The sequence below is a fragment of the Sparus aurata genome, chromosome 10, assembly GCF_900880675.1.
Source record: "Sparus aurata chromosome 10, fSpaAur1.1, whole genome shotgun sequence".
Taxonomy (NCBI): Eukaryota; Metazoa; Chordata; class Actinopteri; order Spariformes; family Sparidae; genus Sparus; species Sparus aurata.
Genome location: NC_044196.1, coordinates 30706357 through 30728055, shown reverse-complemented (window position 1 = coordinate 30728055; position 21699 = coordinate 30706357). Strand labels below are relative to the sequence as shown.

The 21699-nt window shown below is 38.8% G+C and overlaps 1 protein-coding gene and 1 long non-coding RNA gene across 3 annotated transcripts; both read left to right on the top strand.

The window, feature by feature from the left end:
- Window positions 1-78: 78 nt before the first annotated feature.
- On the top strand, window positions 79-20302 carry LOC115589721 (mucin-5AC-like). Of its 2 annotated transcripts, none has more exons than XM_030430821.1 (7): window positions 79-280; window positions 468-532; window positions 697-881; window positions 1030-1337; window positions 1542-1606; window positions 18433-18617; window positions 18766-20302. In XM_030430821.1, exons 1-7 carry the CDS (start codon window positions 92-94, stop codon window positions 18987-18989), a joined length of 1221 nt encoding a protein of 406 aa, XP_030286681.1. In that variant the 5' UTR covers window positions 79-91; the 3' UTR covers window positions 18990-20302. The 2 variants fall into 2 exon arrangements, with proteins under 2 accessions (XP_030286681.1, XP_030286682.1); XM_030430822.1 differs by lacking the exons at window positions 18433-18617; window positions 18766-20302 and adding exons at window positions 1771-1955; window positions 2104-3172.
- On the top strand, window positions 12454-16986 carry LOC115589739 (uncharacterized). Its single transcript, XR_003985584.1, has 3 exons — window positions 12454-12524; window positions 15475-15526; window positions 16797-16986. It is a non-coding gene; the product is annotated as an uncharacterized LOC115589739 (long non-coding RNA).
- Window positions 20303-21699: the final 1397 nt, after the last annotated feature.

The window sequence follows — 21699 nt, the reverse complement described above, 5'->3', positions numbered from 1 at the left end:
TGCTCCAACAACTACAACCACAGCTGCTCCAACAACAACAACAACAGCGCCACCAACAACAACCACAGCTGCTCCTACTACAACAACCACAATGGCTCCAACTACAACAACTACAGCTGGTCCTACTACAACAACCACAGCACCTCCAACTACAACAACCACACCTGACCCTGTTACCTATGTCATATCAGCAACCTTGGAGAGGGAGATCTTTGCAGCTGATTTGCTAGATCGCAACAGCCCTCGATTTAAAGAGCTTTCAGGAAAAGCGACAGCTCGTGTGAGTAATTTTGAGGTTTTTTCGCGTCTTCCATTCATTTTGTCTGTTATTCAGTTTTAGCTGAAATACAAGACATTTAAGAATCACTAAAAACGTATTTCAGTGAAAATTGGGGTCTTTTAAATTCCTTTTTATGCCCATTGTGCTTGACGGCTAACCATGCTTTTTTAATCTTGTCTTTCTGCAGTGTAATCAAATATATCGAGCAAGATTTGGATCTAACTTTGATCGGTGCATTGTGAGAGAATTCAGGTAAATACATTTTTAGCAGTGGTTCAAGACTCTGTATGCATTACAATGGTCTTAATATGTGTATGTTCTGATGTTGATAATGTCACCTTCATTACAAATGACACATAGACAGAATCGTCCCATATCATTGATTGACATTTGTCCTATTTTGTTTTATGTTACAGGGCTGCTCAAGCTCAACAAACACGAGTGGATGGAACTGTAGTAGACTTTTCAATTGTGTTCAATCAGTCTGTCCCTGCTTCAGCACTCCCAATGAACACCGTTGTTGCTCAAACCTTAATTGATGCTGCAAATAATTCAAACACCTTCAATGTGACCTTTGGTGCATCTTCAGTTGCATTAGTATGTAAGTATACTGTTATGTCATAAAAGTCCATAATACTGGTTTTCAGTGGTATCAGTTTGACCGAAATCAAGGATAAAATAAATGCTTTTAGTTCAGGAGCAGGTGCTTTTTTGGTTTTTAACCTATTTGTTAAAAAATGTTTTTACAGCGGGTCCTGTTCCTGCCACTACAATTGCTGCAATGACAACTGCTGCAACAACAGCGTCTCCAACTACAACAACCACAGCGGCTCCAACTACAACAACCACAGCGTCTCCAACTACAACAACCACAGCGGCTCCAAGTACAACAACCGCAGCTGCTCAAACAACAACAACCACAGCTACAGCAACCTCAACACCTGACCCTGTTACCTATGTCATATCAGCAACCTTTGAAAATGAGATCTTTACAGCTGAGTTGCGAAATCGCTCCAGCCCTCGATTTAAAGAGCTTTCAGGAAAAGCTACAGCTCGTGTGAGTAACTCTGAAGTTATGGCATTTTCCATTTATCTTGTCTGTACTGAGTATAATTATTTTGACAGTGTTTTAGCTCAAATACAAGAAATATAATATTCATTAAAAATGTACTTTAGTGAAAATTGCTGTTTTTTAAATGCTTTTTTGAGGCCTATTGTGCTTGATGGCTAACCACGCTTTTTAAATCTTGTCTTACTGCAGTGTAATCAAATATATCGAGCAAGATTTGGATCTAACTTTGATCGGTGCATTGTGAGAGAATTCAGGTAAATACATTTTTAGCAGTGGTTCAAGACTCTGTATGCATCACAATGGTCTTAATATGTGTATGTTCTGATGTTGATAATGTCACCTACATTACAAATGACACGTAGACAGAAACGTCCCATATCATCGTTTGACATTTGTCCTATTTTGTTTTATGTTACAGGGCTGCTCCAGCTGGACCAACACGAGCGAATGGAACTGTAGTAGACTTTTCAATTGTGTTCAATCAGTCTGTCCCTGCTTCAGCACTCCCAATGAACAACGTTGTTGTTCAAACCTTAATTGATGCTGCAAATGATTCAAACACCTTCAATGTGACCTTTGGTGCATCTTCAGTTACATTAGTATGTAAGTAAACTGTTATGTCATAAAAGTCCATAATACTGGTTTTCAGTGGTATTAGTTTGACCGAAATCAAGGATAAAATAAATGCTTTTAGTTCAGGAACAAGTACTTTTTTGGTTTTTAACTTATTTCTTAAAAAATGTTTTTACAGCGGGTCCTGTTCCTGCCACTACAATTGCTGCAATGACAACTGCTGCAACAACAGCTGTAACTACAATTGCTTCAACAACACCTGCTGCAATGACAACTGCAGCAACAACAACAACAGCTGCAACTACAATTGCAGGAACGACAAACAACAACACTTCCCTCAGATCTTTTAATCCATGCATCACTTTAATGCTGCTCATATTAGCCTATGTCACACTAATATAATTAATTATCAACAACAACAATTTTTCTATTCTGCTGGGATATATATTGCAGCACTGTTGTATACGCAGTTTGAAAAGCTGTACATACTATTGGTTATTAAAAAAAGTGTTTAACACATTTTAAGTGGATGACCCCCACAGAAAACCTGTAACCCAGGGACAGAATGACACAGCCAATTTTAAGCACCTGGTCCTTCTCAACTAGAAGGAAAATAATTAACACCTTGTATTCAATATATTGCTGCAGCATATAATGACTATTTGGGTTAATGACACTCTAAAGTCCTTGGACATCAGAAGATAATGGCGACATTGCACAATTAATGTTTCCCCTCTTTCAAAAAAAAAATTTGTCTTTCAAAAGATCATTCAAAATGCTGTTTTTTTTTTTTAAATTGAAAATAATTTAAAACACTTTGTATTCACTCTTTAAGTTCACTTGATAGCATAGCAGCATAACATAGCATAGCAAAAACCACTTCCACAGAGAGCATATTGTAAAGGGAACATATAAAGGAACTCATGCAACCCATAGTGGACTGCACACCCCAACCATGAATTAATGTGTTATCAAGGGTCTGGTATACATGATATATGTCATTAACAATACACTTTCAGTTTTCTTGTTTATGCAAACTGTATTTATTTAATAGTTCATAGCTGTATTCTGTGAGATTTCTTATGCTATTTATAGTTTCTGTCATAGGGTTAAAATAAACAGAATACAGAATATTTAAAGAACTTAAATGGTCTCTTGTGTTATGTTTTCCAGTCTTGGTGGGTAAAAAGAAAGTGTATCAGGGCATTAATGTTTTTACTTTTTAAGTTTCTCAAATGTTATTTATAATAAAGAACTCTCAAGAAGTCATAGTTTGAAGAATTCTCTTATTCCCATTGTAATGGAAAAAGATATATATATATATATATTAGGGCTGTCAAACGATTAATTTTTTTAATCGCGATTAATCGCATTTTGTCCATAGTTAACTCGCGATTAATCGCAAATTAATCGCAATTTTTTTGGCACATTTTTTTCTGTTCCAAATGTACCTTGATGTATTTTTTAATGTTCTTAATACTTTTAACAACATAAGAAAGGGCAAAAATGCTTGCATTATGAACATTTTTGGCGGGGGGGGGGGCTCTCTGCATCTGCTCTGTGTTTGGCTTGCAAGTGATATTTGAGACTCAATGTACTTCGATGGTAAGTAATTTCATGTCGATAGTACATGCAGATAACTTTTGTCCTATCGACCGAACCATCTGGCAGTGTTTCGAAAGTAGTTTGCCGTTCATACCGTAAATGACCAAATAATATACGGGTTTCAATTATCCACAGGGTCCCTTTAAACGCCGGTGCAGATGTATATTTTGGTAAATAACCGCCGGTTTTCTTCTTCGCCTTTTTCACGCAGTGTGCTGCTTTCTGTCAGTCAGTATCACACTGATGATCGTCATGGCTCCGGTGCAGCAAAACAATAAAAAGTACCACTTGAAATTCAAACTTTCTGTTAAAATATGCAGAGGAAAACTCGGGAGAAGCAGCCGCTAGATGTTTCTCTGTCGACCAGAAGAGAGTGAGAGAAACGGAGCTTGAGCGTCTGTCCGAGGAGGACAGCAACAGGGCCAGGCTGCCTGCTGGAGGGAGGAAGAAGGCTAGCGAGGAGACTGAGATAAACATGCGGGGATGAGTTATCAGCAAACGGGCACGCCACGAGAGAGTGTCCCGCAGAATGATCAGGACGATGGAGAAACAAATGTCCGCCACCGTGAGTGACAGCAGAGATGAGTTTGCAGCGAGTGCTGGTTGGCTGAATCGTTTCCTCCGCCGCAACAACTTCACTTACAGAGAATTCACAGAGAAGCTGGAGAAGTTTGTAATGTTTTCATCCAGGATTATTGTGAGGAAGGAATTAAACGCCTGTCCCAAATTGCCTTTTGGTCTGTTAAGTGATTGAAACAACTAAACCCCCCGGCTATTATTTGGTATTTTACGGTAAGTCCTTTCTCAATTTCCTCACTTTTCAGTCCACCGTGTTTTTCCCGAACCGCCAACCCTGCTGCATCTTCTTCTGATTCCCTTTCTGCCACCCTCTGGATCAAGACTACAGGTGCCACTGACGGCCGTAAATCTTTCAATGCGCGTTTTGTTTTTTGTTTTTTTTATACCGAGCTTTAATCGCGCGTTAAAAAAATTAACGGCGTTAAGAGGATGTTGCGTTAACGCGTTATTAACGCGTTAACTTTGACAGCCCTAATATATATATATATATATATATATATATATATATATATGTATATATATATATATATATATATAGAGAGAGAGAGAGAGAGAGAGAGAGATCAAGAATTAGAAACTACACAAATGGCAAGTGAACCAGTATGTTACTTCAATACGTGACCATGCATATGCAGAAGAAATCTTTTAAGTATAAGCATGTCTGTCATATTGGCCGAAAAGAGAAATAAGGCAGATGAAATTCAGTTAAATTAAATTATAGTGGCTTGTCACCAACAGAAAATGATATTGGTGGAAGAGTCACTACAGGGAATGATTTGTTGCTCTGAATTCTATATTGTTGCATGAACCACAATCAAACACTGTGGCTCCATGCGATTGACCAGATTGGACTCTAGGCAGGTGGTTGACATTTTACTGTGTGGTTTTTAATTGCCACGTTAGTAGTGGCATCATTCTCTCGTGAACTTGTTGAACCCTTGCTGACATGCACTGGCCGGTGGTAGTGGTGATTATGGTCAAGTGCAGAGAGGAGGCTGCTTGCAAGTGGTGGACAGTAACGGAGTAAATTTACTTGAGTACTGTACTTAGGGCTGGGCGATTATGCTAAAAATAATAATCACAATTATTTTGATTGATATTGAAATCACGATTAATAAACACAATTATTCACTGATTTCAAAAAAAGTATTTATTGAGCCACCAAAACTCATCTTTAAATATTACTTTTAGAAAAACAACCAGATAGATTAGTAACAAGTAAAAAAGTAAATGATAATATTTGTATGTTGGCGTGATGGCAATTCGTACCGCTTGTCCAACGTGTTGACCAGTGTCTTGAAGCCTGGGTTGCTAAAGGTACTGATAGGGCACATGTCCTTCGCTAGCATGAATGTCACAGCCTCCGTATCTCTCGCTGTCACCGGGAGCCGGTAGGATATGGAGCGGCATTGTAAAGAGTGTCGTCAATGGAGGACTGTGGCTGTAGCTGAAGTTGGCGCTCTTGCACTTTTTTGGGTCTTTTGCTCCTTCAATACTTTGTCATAGACCACTTTATGGTTAAATAAATGTGTCGTGTTGCCCTGGGGTGCAGACACGACGGTGTGACAGACTTTGCAAACAATCTCCTTCTGCTCCACGACCGACGATTTGAAGCCAAAATGTCTCCAAATGACCGAAGTTGTCCTACCTTTCTTTTCAACTAAAGGCTCAGGCTGCTTTTTTACCATGTTCTCAATCTCTCGTTCCACAATTGATCCACACACTCACTGCTGTCGCTGCAGGCAACACAGGTGCGTTCACTGTGCATTTACAGCGCAGTAATTTGCAAACACGGCGCGCGGTGACACGTTAATCGTTTTTCTTCAATTACAGTGTTTTCATGATCGTGAGAAGCCAAAATCGAAATCGAAAAATTCGATTATTCGCCCAGCCCTAACTGTACTTAAGTACATGTCCAGAGGATTTGTACTTTACTTGAGTATTACATTTATTTGGTACTTATTACTCTTATTTGAATACATTTCCAAGACAAATACTTTTACTTTTTTCTTTCTTTTTTAGGAAACCTAGCACAGTGCACACTCTCCACTGGGATCTATGTAAAAGCGGAAATATGTCATCCCTCCCCATAAGGATACCCAGGCCCGTCGCGAGAAGGCAAACAAACCAAGCTTGGGGCCCTGAGCTGGCCTGGGGCCCCAAGACAATGACTGGTTATTAATAAAATGCAACGACAAACTGTGTTAGCGCCCCTTTGATAGTCAGTGCAGTAAAGTGCAATGACACTTATCGGGATCCCCCTCAAGGGGGCCCCTCTCAGTAGTCGCTGACAGCAGCCAGCCAGCCAGGTTCGTGACTAGGGTTGCCACCTGTCCCGTTTTTCCCAGAATTGTTCTCTTTTTTTATCAGCTGTCCCGGGAAAACATAAATCTCTCCCGGGACACAATTTGTCCCATTTTTGTGGGGAAAATGTAAAACCTTAATTTTGTTAGTCTAGAGTCTAGAAAGTCTAGAAAGGTTCCCATCAAAGACACATGGATTAAAGTTCTCCGTCGCCACAACGGATTTCCGTCATTCAAACTTCACAGAGGCGACTTATGAGATCAGTGTAGATCGGAGGAGAACAAGTGTTTGGCTGATCTTTATTGACAGATTGTCACACTCTACAGCCAATGGTATCGTTAACAGTTTGTGCGCGCCTGACCAATGACAGTGTAGTGCCCCACACAGGGCGGGATCTAAACACGGAGCAACGCTAACGTTTAGCTGCTTAGCTAGCAAGGACTCGTCGCGCTGCTACGTTATCAATTAGTTTTTGAATTTAGTCAACAGGTGAGAACTCGTCTGACACGGAGAGTCTCCTGTTGTGTGCTACATGTGTGAAAAAACAACTATAGTCTGGACTTTGTCTGCAGTGTATCTGTGTAAACGGCTTCAGCGTCTCTGCCTCCCCTCTGGCACTGTGTGTTACCATGGTTACAGGAACGCCCTGAAACTTCATAATGATGATCAATAAGAAGTTTTTGGTTAGTTTGACTGTACAAAATCATGAATGTAGCCTGATTGTAGCTCAATGCTGAAATCTTGTATTATAACATATAAAACAAATGTAAAGCCTCAGAGCTTCTTTGATTATTAACAGTATGTTAGTGATGACAGAAAGGTGACAACTCGCCATCAGACTGACAAGGCTGCAAAAGTGGCTGTTTGTATGATGTATTTTTATGTTAAACGATAAGTGGCTCACTTTAAACAATATTATTATTAATAATAACAATAATAATTAATGATGATGATGAGAAGAAGAAGAAGTAGAAAAATAGCATACTGAAAAGTTCTGTCGATGGTTGATTATTTGAAAGAGTAAAACTTGAGAGAAGCCTGGCAAAAAAAAAGAGAGGCACAGTTTGATTTCATGGATTGAAAATTACATTGAAAAGACAAAAAACATTTTAAGTGTGAATAGAAGAGCTGTTCAGATCATCCTCCGGTAAAACACTGTTAGAGAACATGGTGTGGGGTGAGGCTGTAAATCTTATCTTATTCTTTTAGCATGTGTCAAGTAACGTGCCATGTAACCTGTTTCACAAATTTTTGTGTCCGGCGAAAATCTGTAAAATCACAATGAAAATCCGCGCAAAAACAAAAAAGGCATAAAGTGTCGTATCAAACAAATGAAAACATGCAGCCATCGCCACTTTTATGCAATCAGCATCAGGGGTACGTGCGTGTGTGTGCGCATCCTCATCCCAAGAGTTCATAGTAATTTGGATCAGATTGCAAAACATTCATTTTTCCAGTTGTGTTAATACAACAAATTGGTTGTTATTGTCTTTATGAATAAATGTATTAACAAATGATTAAATTACTGTGTGTCTGTCCTCCTGTTGACATGTTGACACCCCAATTATTTTCCCAGCTACAACATCAACTTCATCCTCCATTCATGAGGAAGAAGCTGACATGGAAGAGAGCCATGTCCATTTTGCTTGGGGCCCCCAAATTCCTTGAAACGGCCCTGGGGATACCACCAAAGTAGCCACGTTCTCGACTGTGTTTGTCAACACAAAACCGCGACAATGGCTGCATCAGATGTAGTTTTTTGTAAAGCAGTGATCCTCAACCAGTGGTCTGGGGATAACGTTGGTCTTTGAGGGGGTTCCAGTTCCCAACTTAGCTAAATGATAGAGAGTTAGTTGGACGGTGCAGGTTCATTTGGTTACAGTTTTAATGATTGTTAATAAACATCTGCATCTGCAACATCTGCTGTCCTCCTGTGATCCCATTCATTTTATTTGTTTTTTATAGGTGTTTCTGCAGGCTTTATATAACATTGTGCTTCTAAAAGCAAGCACATCAGTGCAGGTGGTTTCAAAGAGTTAAATCTCAGAAACAAGAGTTAAAAGGTCCTTAAATTCATTTAGAAAAAATTATAGTAATTCAGTGATGTGGAAAAATAAGAAATTTACTCTTACTCTTACTCTTACTTTTACTTAAAGTAAATTTAAAGCATGTACTTTTGGATACTTAAGTACTTTTAAAAGCAAGTACTTTTTTACTGTTACTCAAGTAACATGTCGACTGAGCTACTTTTACTTGTAACGGAGTAAATTTTATTTGTACTCTTACTCAAGTACAGGGGTCGAGTACTCTGTCCATCTCTGCTGCTTGCTTCATACACTGGTGGACAGAAGGCAAACCACTTGCCAGCATGATTCAGAACATTACATTTGAAACATTTGAAAGGACTCTAGAGCCGATGTTGACCCGTAGTGCAAAAAAAAAAAAAGTAAGATTCATAAAAATAAAATAACTTCAGACATATGCCTGTTGCACAACCCAGTCATAAAAGGACATCTTATAGATAATACTGTCATATCGTAAAAACAAAAGACTGACACATATTAAGTAGATAAGATGATGATCTTACCGAAGGGTAAGTGCCTCATGTGAGGAAGAACCAGATATCATGTAGTCTTTCTCGCCTATCGCCACATACAGAGGTGGATGTTGTCGTCTGCCAAGGGCTCATTCATGCATGTCTCTGACATGGTGAAGCACCCCTTACACCTACACATACACCCCCCCCCCCCCCAAAAGGAATTTTCAGTAGTAAAGCTAGTCTAGCTTTCAATTGCTGTAGTAGAACACTGTGGTAACACAGTGCACTGCATGGATTGCTTCGTAATGTTAGCTAGCAAAGTCATTTTCAAACAAGCCAGACAATTTTCCAGCCGTACCAGCCCTGAAATTCCGTATGAATCAGTTGACGTTATCCAGTCAAGACAGTACATTACGACCTTAGTTACTTTGCAGTTTATTGGCATTAGCAATAAAACTAACTTGTGGCAACAAAACGACAACAACCACAACATCAAAGTATTTACGCACACAGCCATTTTGTATGCTTTGTTGCAACGTTATCTGTCCAACAGGCCACATCTGCATCATTCAGGAGCTTCAAAACATGGCGAACCTCCCTCCATGACTCAAATGCACCGCCAGTGTTTACTTTTGCCCAATGACAGTTGGAGGTCAGTGGCTATTACTCTTTCTGGGGGTTATGAGCAGTCTGTGTTGGGGTGTGTGTTGTGGAGGATTTATATTATCACACACAAGTGTAGTTTTTCTGTATTTTTGTATAATTTCATTAAAACATACTACGTTGCCATTTAACTTGAGAACTGTCGGGATTCACAAGTTAAAAACTGTCTCTACTGCAAGTGTCTTCAATGTTTTCCAAGCCAAGGACCCCCAAACTGATGGAGAGATGGAGCGGGGACCCCCTACATATATATATTGTATAAAATTGTGTTTTATATTAAACTGGTCCTATAGTGCCATGTATAAATGTAGCTTGTTATTGTGCATTCAATACTAAGATATTCAAATGATACACAGGTTTATATATTTATGTTTTTATTTTAAACATGTGCAAGGTACAGTGAGTAGGGTGGCCATGCCACTGTTATTCATAAACATAAAATAACTTAATAAACTGATACCTGCCAAGATCAACAATGTCTCTCAATTGCATGTAATCATGAAAGCTATTCAAATGGACATTTTTAAAACATAAATGTGGAAACGAACATAAGTGATGCTTGTTAGTGCCACTGGCTGTATAAACATACCTGTTATCTTGCACACAATACTGAACTATTAACATAACTGACAGATTCATGTTTTCATTTTAAACATACAGTATGGGTAGTGAATCCTCAAACCATCTATGGATGGCATACGTACTCCCACATTAGTGAGATGTCTGACCCTGATGAGTAGCACACAACTTGTCTAACCTTAGACGGATGGAGACTGTCAGGCAGACAGTCAAAATGTCAGCAAGATATGCAAGTTTGGTGATCCAGACATTGTCGCTGAAAAGTGCAGTCAGCTCTGTGCGCTTTTGGAGAAGTAAAAACTCCCAAATAGATGTGCGTTATTCTAACACACGTGCCAACACTGTTCCGAGTAAGTGTCAGTGCACCTCAGAATGGTACAGTAGCCCAGTGTACTCTTCTCCTTCAGCAGCACGGAGATTAGAGAAGAGTCGTGCTTGCAAAGCACTTTTCTTGACTTTATTCACAACTTTCATTTTGCCCATGAATTGTCATTTTCTCTGAAGAAAGCATCAATCACCTTGAAGAATTCAGCACTTGTTGTGTGTTCAGGAAGGCACTTACAAAACCAAAATTCCTCCTGCATTTCATTTTGATCCACAAAGCGCACAAACGCTAGAAGCTGCGCGTCCTTTGACACATCCGTTGATTCATCCAGCTGTAATGCAAATGCATCTGCAAATCTCAGCTTCTCTATCAGTTGCACCCTCACATCCCTATCTTGTCAATAGCAAGGGTTGTGTCTGACAATGGAACAGTTTTCAGTTTATTAATGTCAATAATAATGTTAATATAAGAAAAACTGTTTAATCAACCAAAACTTTCATGACGCCCCTGCAGTACCTGGGTCGAGGACCCCTGTTGTAGACCTCTGCTCTACTGTATTACTGAGTTATTATCTTGTAATTCCACTCCGAGTTCCCAGTCTGAAATGCTAGCTGCATGGCTAACTGAGCTAACTAGTTGATTGCTGCTACAGTTAGTAGCAGTGATTACTCTGGTATGCTGCCCCTATATTTGTTTGGACCGACCTTGCATCATCAAGTGATCTTTTTTTTTCATAATGCACTTTTAAGATGATACTGTTTAGTCCCATAACTGAAGATAACTGTAGTTCAGTGGTAGACAAATAACTCAGATATATCATCATTACAAATGTTAAGATTTTATTAGTTTTATAACTTATTGTCTAATTGTAAAAGTGTATCTCTGTCTACTATAAGTCTGATTCAAGGGAAACGTCGTTGTCAATACGTTTAATTGCAATTATAGTCTTTTTCCTGATTTTGTTGGCCTTTGGTCCTCTCGTACACACCTGTAGAATTAAGGTGGCAACAGCTGCACTCTATAAATAGAAACATCAAAATTATGGGGAGGTGTTTTTAGAACAATCCTGAATGGACTTCGCCACACTGATCTTTCCTCTGGGCTTAATTTTTCTAGTGGGGGAAGTGGTGTGATGCTGATAAATTATTTTATTAAAATAGCAATAAATACTTTATTTTAGGTTGTAATGCATTACTGGACATAGTAATTGAAATAATATATCATAAATACTATTTGAAACACATTGTATCACTCTGGTACTACTTAAAGTGATATATTACTGTAGGGTGTTTGTTTTGTCACTTTACCCCCAACTTAGATTTATTGTTGAGAGCTTGATATGTGGTTGTATGTCATTGTTCTTACATTTCACTTATCATGAAAGTACAGGATGGGTAAGCCTTCACTAAAGACTGTGGAGGTGCTGCAGAATGTATCCAGGATAGTGATCAATGGTTTACAATGAAGCAACACCTGAAGCAAATCATCTTTATGGCATTCACTCAGCTCCGTGTGAAGGGGCCAAACAGTCATATTCTTTCTCTCTCTCTCTCTCTCTCCCTCTCTCTCTCTGGATAAAATGAAATAAAATAAAACCAAAATGCTTTTATTTTAATGCATACATCATGTACTCTCTACTGTGCTGAAAAATTTTAGAGTTTGAATAGCCCATAATCATTGTATTTGCTTTCTTGTCTCGTGTGTCTCTCTTTCCAGCCCTTTACCGTAACTCAATATTTATTACTTGTCACGCTTGTTGAACCCCCCTGTCAACATTCACAAAGGTGGAATACCTGCATATTTTGCAGACGTAAAGATGGGAGTCATCAGCAAAATGCATGACGTATGAGTCACGTCAGTAGCCTTTAGTCAGTGGAGATATATAAAGGCCTACATAGATGTGGAGTGTCACTTTGATGAAAGGTGTGGATGTGAAAGGGACTGAACATCTTACTCCGATAGTGAACGGGAATTCATAACTTTTCATCTTGGATTTAAATTTTCGGTAAGTAAATTTTTAAGTCTATATCCACACTTTTGTATAAGTCTGCTTGATGTTTGTGTTTTTAGTTTTGTTATGGCACTGATTTACAATACTATCTTTATTTCATTACAAACTCATATGAAGTTAAAGGTGCACTATGTAGTTTTGAGAAAAGCATTTTAAGACCGGAGAATGATCTTTATTAATTGATATTCTTGAGTGAATAAACTAAATAAACAAACTCATCAAAGGACAACACAATTTATACTGTTTTAATGTATGTTAGTTGGAATCCAAGTTGATATCTTTTTAGATTAAACATTGTTCTGGGGCCCTTATTTCACCCAAGGTTGTTTATGTGGAAATGTGTCAAATAATTTTGTATCATTACCTTAGTAATGTTGTAAATATTAACTTTCTGAGTCTGATTTGTTTTCTGAAAATACATAGCGCACCTTTGATATTTTTCTTTAGCAATATGTTATAAATTCTGATTTAGCCCTTTCTCTCTTTTTTTCGACCATTTTAATTGCAAAGGTAGCATTTCTTTCTCAGAATGGTAAAAATGCACTGTTTCAGTTACAAACACATCAGCATCATACTATGAAAATCTGATCAATTGAGTTTATCAGTTCAGTTTGTTGGATGAAGGGATCTTTTTTTCTCCTCTATTACAGATTTATAGCTCGGGTCAGTGATGCTGCTAGCCATTTTGGTGCCCTAAGCATAATTCCTTTAAGATGCCCCACCCTAAGAAAAAAAAGTTTTTATTACCAAACATATAACTCAATACCAATAACACAATAGAAGCATGACAATGTAACACCTAGAAACAATAAAACAACAAAGGAAAATCAACTTTGTAAACACAGTACACAGAACAGATCACACAGGTCTCTACATTGTTACCTGCTGATGGACTCTCAATGACAGGACTTATGCTTTCAAAGGTAGTGGTTCTCTGCGTTCTCTGTGTATCTGTCCTTAAAATGCTGGTTGAGGGTGGTTGATCAGGGCTTGGTACTGTTGTCTATAAACCTGTTGGCCGGCTGGGGTTGAGTGTGTGTGTCTGAACTGCTTTTAGATGATTGCTCATCATCTGTATCTTCCTCTTGGCCAAACGATCCTCCTTGTACTTATGTCAGCATTAACGCTGCAATGATTTAGAAGTACGAAGAAAAAGGATCAGCATAGAAAGAGACAAAATATTCAAACAAAAAATCTTATACCGAAAACAATTATAAACATTTAAAATTGAAAGCATGCAACCAAGGAGCTCTCCCCCTTTATTACTTATTTATCAACTATTTGATAAATCTAATCTAATATAAAAGCATAATAGAGTGAGTTGCAATATTGCACACAATTCAACAATAAAGTTTGTCATTATCATTCATAATGATATCTTATATTTATATCTTACCTACAGGAATAAGAGCATAATGATACACAAGACTACATTTCGGAAACTTTAACATTATTTTACAATTTAATTGAATACAACTTAAATATGGTTACAAGAGCATTTTGTCTACTACAAAACGTTTTTCTATTTCACTGGCAGATGTCGTCCATGCCTTTGCATCCTTACATAAATGCAATCAAAAGGCCAGTTCATTTTGTCAAGTAGCTTCTGTCACATTCAGCTGTAACTAAGCTAGCTTCTGCAGTAACACCAAAAGTCTGAGTTCTTCAGACTTCACATTATCAAGAGCCATTTTCTGTCCCACTGCACATCCGACACCTCTCCTAATCTGTGTGAGAGACTGTAGCCTTCATTCTGCTGAATTCTACTGAATGACAATCCTAAAGATGGTCGTGGGTTTGTTATGCATTGCAAATGCCAAAATGTGCGTTCTCAAATGATACCATGCTAGGTGAACTGCTAAATGCCTGGCTAAAAACTATTAATCGCATGCTACACGGTAATAAATGGTCTGAAGCAAGAGGGATTGTTAGCCTACCTTGTGCACTGACTGCTAACTCTTACTGAGAAAATATTGACCACCATCATGTCAAAATAAACCACAAACTACTCCTCAATATCTAAAGTAAAGTAACAGCTAGCTGTCGTCAGTTGATTGTTAAATGCATAGATAATGTTTAACTTGTTTAATATTTTGAGTTTGTTAACATTAGCAATAACGTCAGCTAGTTTGAGGTGTATGCTGGGCTAACCATCACTTAAGCAGCACATTTCCCTCATTTAAGGATGATTGAACACGGACTGCAGTTTTTCTTTCTTTACTCTGCTCCTGACTCCTGCTGTCTTTTCAGGGCCATTTCCAAAAAAAGTTGACAGCCTGGCTATATTTGGTGCCCCCTCAGCACTTGGTGCCCTACACACAGCGTGTGATGCGCATGGTGGGAGTGGCGGCACTGGGTCAGGTTCAGCCTGTTCTGAAGGAGGTGTTCAGTTATTTGCTCAAAGGCATTTCATTGGGAATATGTTTGTGAACAGCTGCACAGACTGGGTGATTAGGGTGGTTAAACAGCAGTCTTCCTCATTCAGTGCACCTGTCTGTTGCAGTACTGTGCTTGTTGATGTACTGCATGTAGATGTGTCCATTCTGTCAACTCTTATCTTGATAAAACCTAATGGAGACGAGAAATCTTAATGATGTTTTAAAGTATCATGAACAATAAAATCATATGATGTAACCATATAAAATGTACCTTTAGATAAAGGCTGAAAGTATGGATTAAATGATTCTGAGTTCTCTTAGAACAAAAGCTGTTTTCATTAAAACAGGAAAGGAACAAAATACGCAGAGTGAAAGTATAACTATTCAATTAGATTGGTAAAATGATTTATCAATAGAAGATTTTTACATATTTGATGATCCCAGGGATGTCATCAGTAACATGACAGTGAAAGTAATGATTATAGGCTGGTCACTGTTGTACAAAAGGTTTGCGACATGGTGACAGGCACAATAAATCTCTGCATTGTTTGATTATTTATTTATAGAAGGAAGACAAGATGGGTGTGGCAAGGATCATAATTTTCATGATCGTAACAGGTAAGCTGAGTTATATTTCTTCAATTGCCTTTACAGTGTCTTGATAAAAAATAAGTAAAATAATATAGGGGGATGACACGACATAATGGTAGAATTCTGTCCTGCACCTTATCAACTATTTCTTATGCAAAGACACATCAGAATCTAGTACCAACCTGAGATCACAATCAGTAAACAAATATAAAAGGCGAGTTGTAGCCTGGTCAAACTTAAAAACCTCAGATAACTTTATTTGTTGTGTTTATTACAAACTTGTTTGAAACGCATGACTTAACGCCTCGTTAAGTTAGTTGGACCACTGAGTAACCTGGCAGGTGTCCAGCCAATCACACAATACACATAAATTCATGTGTTTATGCATTCTGATGACCACCACTTACTGTTGTCGGGTTTATTTTTTACCTGAGATGAAGAAACTGGACAATAAATTGTGGTCTTATCTTTAAAAAAAAAGTGAGAAGCACTTGCCAAACGGTGAATTCACAAATCTGGGGTAGAACATTGAAAACAAATAACAGTATGATCTCTAAAACAATAACAAGTGTGTGTCAGCCCTAGGCATGTCTGTAAGCATGCCTCTCACTGCATGAAAAGTGGGATTTTCGTCAGTATGCGGCACTGTAGATTGTCGTGGAAGTTCAGGTTTACGACTGCACGGGTTTACGACTGGAAATTGATGTGGGCCTTGCTTGGCAGTCGTCTCCCCATGACCCCCTGCCTGTAATTCTAGGGGCGACTTTAACATGTAAATGGGAATGCTGTGAGCTATATGAATGCAAATCAGGGTAGCAGGGGGAGTTTTACCCCAGGTGACATTTTTGTAAAAGGTATAAACTTCATTTTAAGAAAATCTCTGGAATAAATAGATAAGGCTCGGTATAGCGAATCACAGACTCTAACAGTTTAGCTCGAATTGATTTATTTAATAAAAGTATACAAGATTACTGTGAATGTCATTAGCAATGGCCAATGTTGTGTAAAAAAAGATACACAGTTTATTTTTTTTCTCTCTCCTGGGGACAACTTAAAAATAAAATGCATTTATGACATTTCTATGTAGGAAAACTATATTGAAAAATCATTCTTTATCAATGAACACTCAGGCCAAATATCAGCCTCAGAGGGCCAAAAGTGTGGCTGGCTAGAGTGGAAACATTTTGGGGGACTGAAAGACCAACTGACCATAAGACTGACTGACCAATAGGCTAACAAGGTGATCTGAAGAGCAGCTACTCACAAATAAAAATGTGTTTTGACTTCTCAATCATAGTTGCAGTGTATGTAAACGCCCTGGATACAACGACAACCGTTGCCTCAACAACAACTACAGCTGTTCCGACAACAATAATAACTACAGCTGCTCCGAGAACAACAACCACAGCAGCTTCTACAACCACAACTACCGCTGCTCAGACAACAACAACCACATCTGCCCCGACAACAACAACCACAGTGGCTCCTACAACCACAACTACCGTTGCTCAAACAACCACAACCACAGCAGCTCCAACAACAACGACTGCTGCTCAGACAACAACAACCACAGCTGCCCCAACAACAACCACAGCAGCTCCAACAACAACGACTGCTGCTCAGACAACAACAACCACAGCAGCTCCAACAACAACGACTGCTGCTCAGACAACCACAACCACAGCTGCCCCAGCAACAACCACAGCTGCCCCAACAACAACCACAGCAGCCCCAACAACAACAACTGCTGCTCAGACAACAACAACCACAACTCCAACAACAAGGACCAAAGCTGCCTCCAACAATAACAACCACAGCAGCTCCAACAACAACGACTGCTGCTCAGACAACAACAACCACAGCAGCTCCAACAACAACGACTGCTGCTCAGACAACCACAACCACAGCTGCCCCAGCAACAACCACAGCTGCCCCAACAACAACCACAGCAGCCCCAACAACAACAACTGCTGCTCAGACAACAACAACCACAACTCCAACAACAAGGACCAAAGCTGCCCCAACAATAACAACCACAACAGCTCCAACAACAACAACGACTGCTGCTCTGACTATAACAACCATAGCCCCTCCAACAACAACAACTACAGCTGTTCCAAAAACAACAACAGCTGTTCTGACTACAACAACCACAGCTTCCACAACAACAACAGCAAAAATTACAGCTGCTCCAACAACAACAAGCACAACTGCCCCGAAAACCTCAACTATTGCTGCTCCGACAACAACAACTACAGCTGCCCTGACAACCCCAACAACAACCGCAGCTGCAACAACAAAAACTACAGCAGGTCCATCAATAACAACAACAGCAGCTCCAACAACAACTACAGCTGCAGCAACCTCAACACCTGACCCCGTTACCTATGTCATATCAGCAACATTGCAAAATGAGATCTTTACAGATGAGTTACTGAATCGCACCAGCACTCGATTCAAAGAGCTTTCGGGCAAAGCCACAGCTCGTGTGAGTAATTTCAAAGTTATCTCATTTTCCATTCACATTGTCCGTACTGAGCATAATTATGTTTGAGTTCATGAGAGTTCTAGCTGAAATAGAAAGATACTTAATTATCATTAAAACTTCTTTCAGTCAAAATTGCAGTTTTTTAAATTCGTTTTGAAGCATATTGTGCTTAATGGCTAATCATATTTTTTAATCTTGTTGTCTTTCTGCAGTGCAATCAAATATATCGAGCAAGATTTGGTTCTGACTTTGACCAGTGTATTGTGAGGCAATTCAGGTAAAACATTTTTAGCAGTGATTTTTGAGGTTTAAGATTTTTTATGCACCTCTGTGGTCTATTTGTATCTTCTGGTGTTGATAGTATCACCTACATTACAAATGACACGTAGATAGAATTGTCTCCTATCATTGTTTGACTTTTGTCCTACTTTCTTCTATGTTACAGGGCTGCTCAAGCTCAACAAATACGAGCGATTGGAACTGCAGTAGAGTTTTCAGTTGTGTTCAATCGGTCTATCCCCATTTCGGCACTCCCAATGAATACTGTTGTTGCTCAAACCTTAGTTGATGCTGCAAATGATCCAAACACCTTCAATGTGACCTTTGGTGCCTCTTCAGTTGAATTAACATGTAAGTAAACTGTATAGCCGTATACGTCTGTTATACTGGTGCTCAGTGATGTCAGTTTAACAGCAATCGAGGATATAATAACTGCTTTTGGTCCAGGCAAAAGTACTTTTTTAGTTTTTAACCTATTCCTTAAATGATGTTTTTACAGCGGGTCCTGTTCCTGCCACTACAATTCCTGCAACGACAACTGCTGCAACAACAAAAGCTGTAACTACAACTGCTACAGCAACAACTTCTGCAATGACAACTGCTGCAAAGACAACAGCTATAACTACAATTGCAGGAACGACAAACAACAACACTTCCTTCAGATCTTTTAATCCATGCATCACTTTGATGCTGTTTATATTAGCCCATGTCACACTAATTTAATTAATCCTTAACAAAAAAAAGATAAAATCTATACTGCTGGGATATATATGTATATGTATGTATATGTATGTATGTAGCCTACTATTGGTTGTTTAAAAAAAGTGTTTAACATTTTTAAATTTAATTGGATGACCCCGGCAGAAACCCTGTAACCCATGCACATTGTTATGTACTCTGTCGCACAAACAAGAACAGCGGTGTAAATAACATCCAAAACAACATCACTGCTATTAGTGGAAATTAATTTCGTCGATGGTTGAAATCTCATCATAATAAACTTAAGTGTTGCATGGATTTGAATAAACGTACACATTTAACTTTGCACCCACAGGACGCATTGATTACAGTATATAAGTATGGCTGTCAAACTAAACACATTTCTGCCAGAGAATGCCGAGGCTCTAGAGCTGGAGAGAATGACATAGCCAATTTTAAGCACCTGATCATTCTCCACTAGAAAAATAGTAATGAATACCTTGGGCTGCACGATATTGGAAAAACCTGACATTACCATTTTTTTTTTAACCCTGCAAAATATATTGCAATATGAACAAAATACAGGAATTTTAATCAGATGACCTGACTGGCACTTTTTGTTATGCTGTACTGCTGCTATCTTGTGGACAATTAAGCTGCAATGATCTAAACTCTTCTTGTTGTTCTGAGCTTTGTGGTTTAACTGGCGACGGTCCCAGATGTGCTGGAGGTGTGGTTTGAGAATCCCGTCTGGAGACGGGTCCTCGGCCATGTCCACTAACCAGGAAAAACATTCTGATCACCCTACTTATCGATCCAAGTCATGTGTATGTATATTCATTTAATTCATTTCTCATGACCGACGTCATTTCGACGGCTAATAGACGGCATCATTTTACGTTGTTTCAAAGTCGAAGAGATGACAGATGAATAGATGACATTTCACCCTTTGTCAAAATACAAATGTTTTGCATTTAAAAAGATGTTTACCTAAACTGAGGGTTTCAACTTGTGCCTAGATAACTGGCATTACCACATCCATAAATTCTATGACAAGCACAGCTCTTGTGCTGTATACATGTGCAATTCTCAATGCTCTAATGTACAACTATTTTAAATAAAAGCAAACAATTCCTCAAACTGCATCGAGGTCAAAAAGTCCAATAGACAACAGCAGATTTCACTTTTGCCAACTTAAAATATCACAGGAATGGTGATCCTGGTTGAAACTTTGATAGTAGATAAACTCACCTGTGATAAAGTTAAAATACCCAAGTGATGTTCACCCATACTGTAAAATAAAAGTAGTACATGGTGTGAGAAAATTACATAGGCTTCCTTTTGTTATCAATGTACTGTAAGGACAAGAGGGGGAAGAGAGACTGTCACACTGCCTAAGGTGTCACAAGAGCCACAGGTGGGGGCACATCCCCACATGTAAAGATACACAAGTTTAGATAAGATAACATTTACTGTCCCATCTGTTACATCAAAGGGTCACTGTCCTGGGAAGACAGGACACACCAAAATATCAAAGAGTCATTTATCTGTAAAGAAGATGTTTTATGACTGTTGTAAATGAAGGTAACCTCCTCTCTGTTCTGTACTTAAGAGATGACAATTTAGAGTTTGTCAGAGAACGCATTTACGCCTTCTACTCCACGCTGCGTGTTATTAAATGACATCTGATTCATACGCTGAAGTCTGAAGTTCTTCGGAGACTTAGCAACTCTCTACCTCACAAAGGAGAATTTCCACTACATTTTGGCGACGAGGTGATGGGATGGATGCTCCGCTGACTGCCGCCTGCGCCTGAACTGAAGGAAAACTGCCGGCAGGGAAAATTCCACTCCGACAAACGGAGGATTGGATCCCACCTGAAATTTGGGCGCGGACGTGGCCAGCGGGCGCTCCACAAATAAGTGAGTATGGCATTTTGAATCATTTGCTCAAATTCTGAAAGCCTAGGTTTGACTTTCGTAATGCCTGTGTGGTTGAAAGCAAGTTATAACAGGTCCGCGTTATAGAGGCCTAAATTTCCATGTAAATCCTGAAAAAGAGGTATTGACTGTGTGAGTTAAAAACATCCGCGTCCAGAGGTGTCTTTCCATATAAAGCTGTGTGTTTATGGAAAGTTTTGAGGTAAAGGGCTCAATGAGGAGCACCTTTTTATTTCCCATGTAATACCTGTGTGGTTTTGGGTAGAAAACAAGGAAAAAGTAGAGAGAGAAAAAAACAACAAAAAAACAACAACACTGAAACGCATCGCAAGGCTGTCAGCACTTAACGAGTACAACAGGCGAATGAATTGATTATTATATACCTACGGTGTTAAGAAAATTTCAAGGGATTGTACATTTTCAGATGCTACTTACTGATGAGTAGATATTATATAGTGGTCGACCGAAAACCTGATAACAGGTAAAATAAGAATATAATGGAATATAATAATAATATGATTTTATGTGAGATACTGTAATAATGATATGATGCAGTATACCATTATATGAGGCCCCACTATGATAAAATGGGCGTATGAGTGATATAAATATACGAAATAAGTATAAAGAATAAACTTTGTTGTGACATTCAGTGACTATAGTATACAGATTGTATGCTATAAAGGGGTGCGTTGCTCGGAACGAATGTGTCATACAAACCACCTGGCTGAATAAGTTGCTCAAAGTTAGTGTGTGATTTGATGAGATCCAACCATACACTGTATGGAAAGATC

Coding starts and splice junctions, on each gene's coding strand:
- LOC115589721 (XM_030430821.1), top strand. CDS start 92: ATGGCTCCAACTACAACAACTACAGCTGGTCCTACTACAACAACCACA. Junction 882..1,029: donor ATCTTCAGTTGCATTAGTAT/GTAAGTATACTG, acceptor ATGTTTTTACAG/CGGGTCCTGTTCCTGCCACT. Junction 1,607..18,432: donor TGCATTGTGAGAGAATTCAG/GTAAATACATTT, acceptor TCTATGTTACAG/GGCTGCTCAAGCTCAACAAA.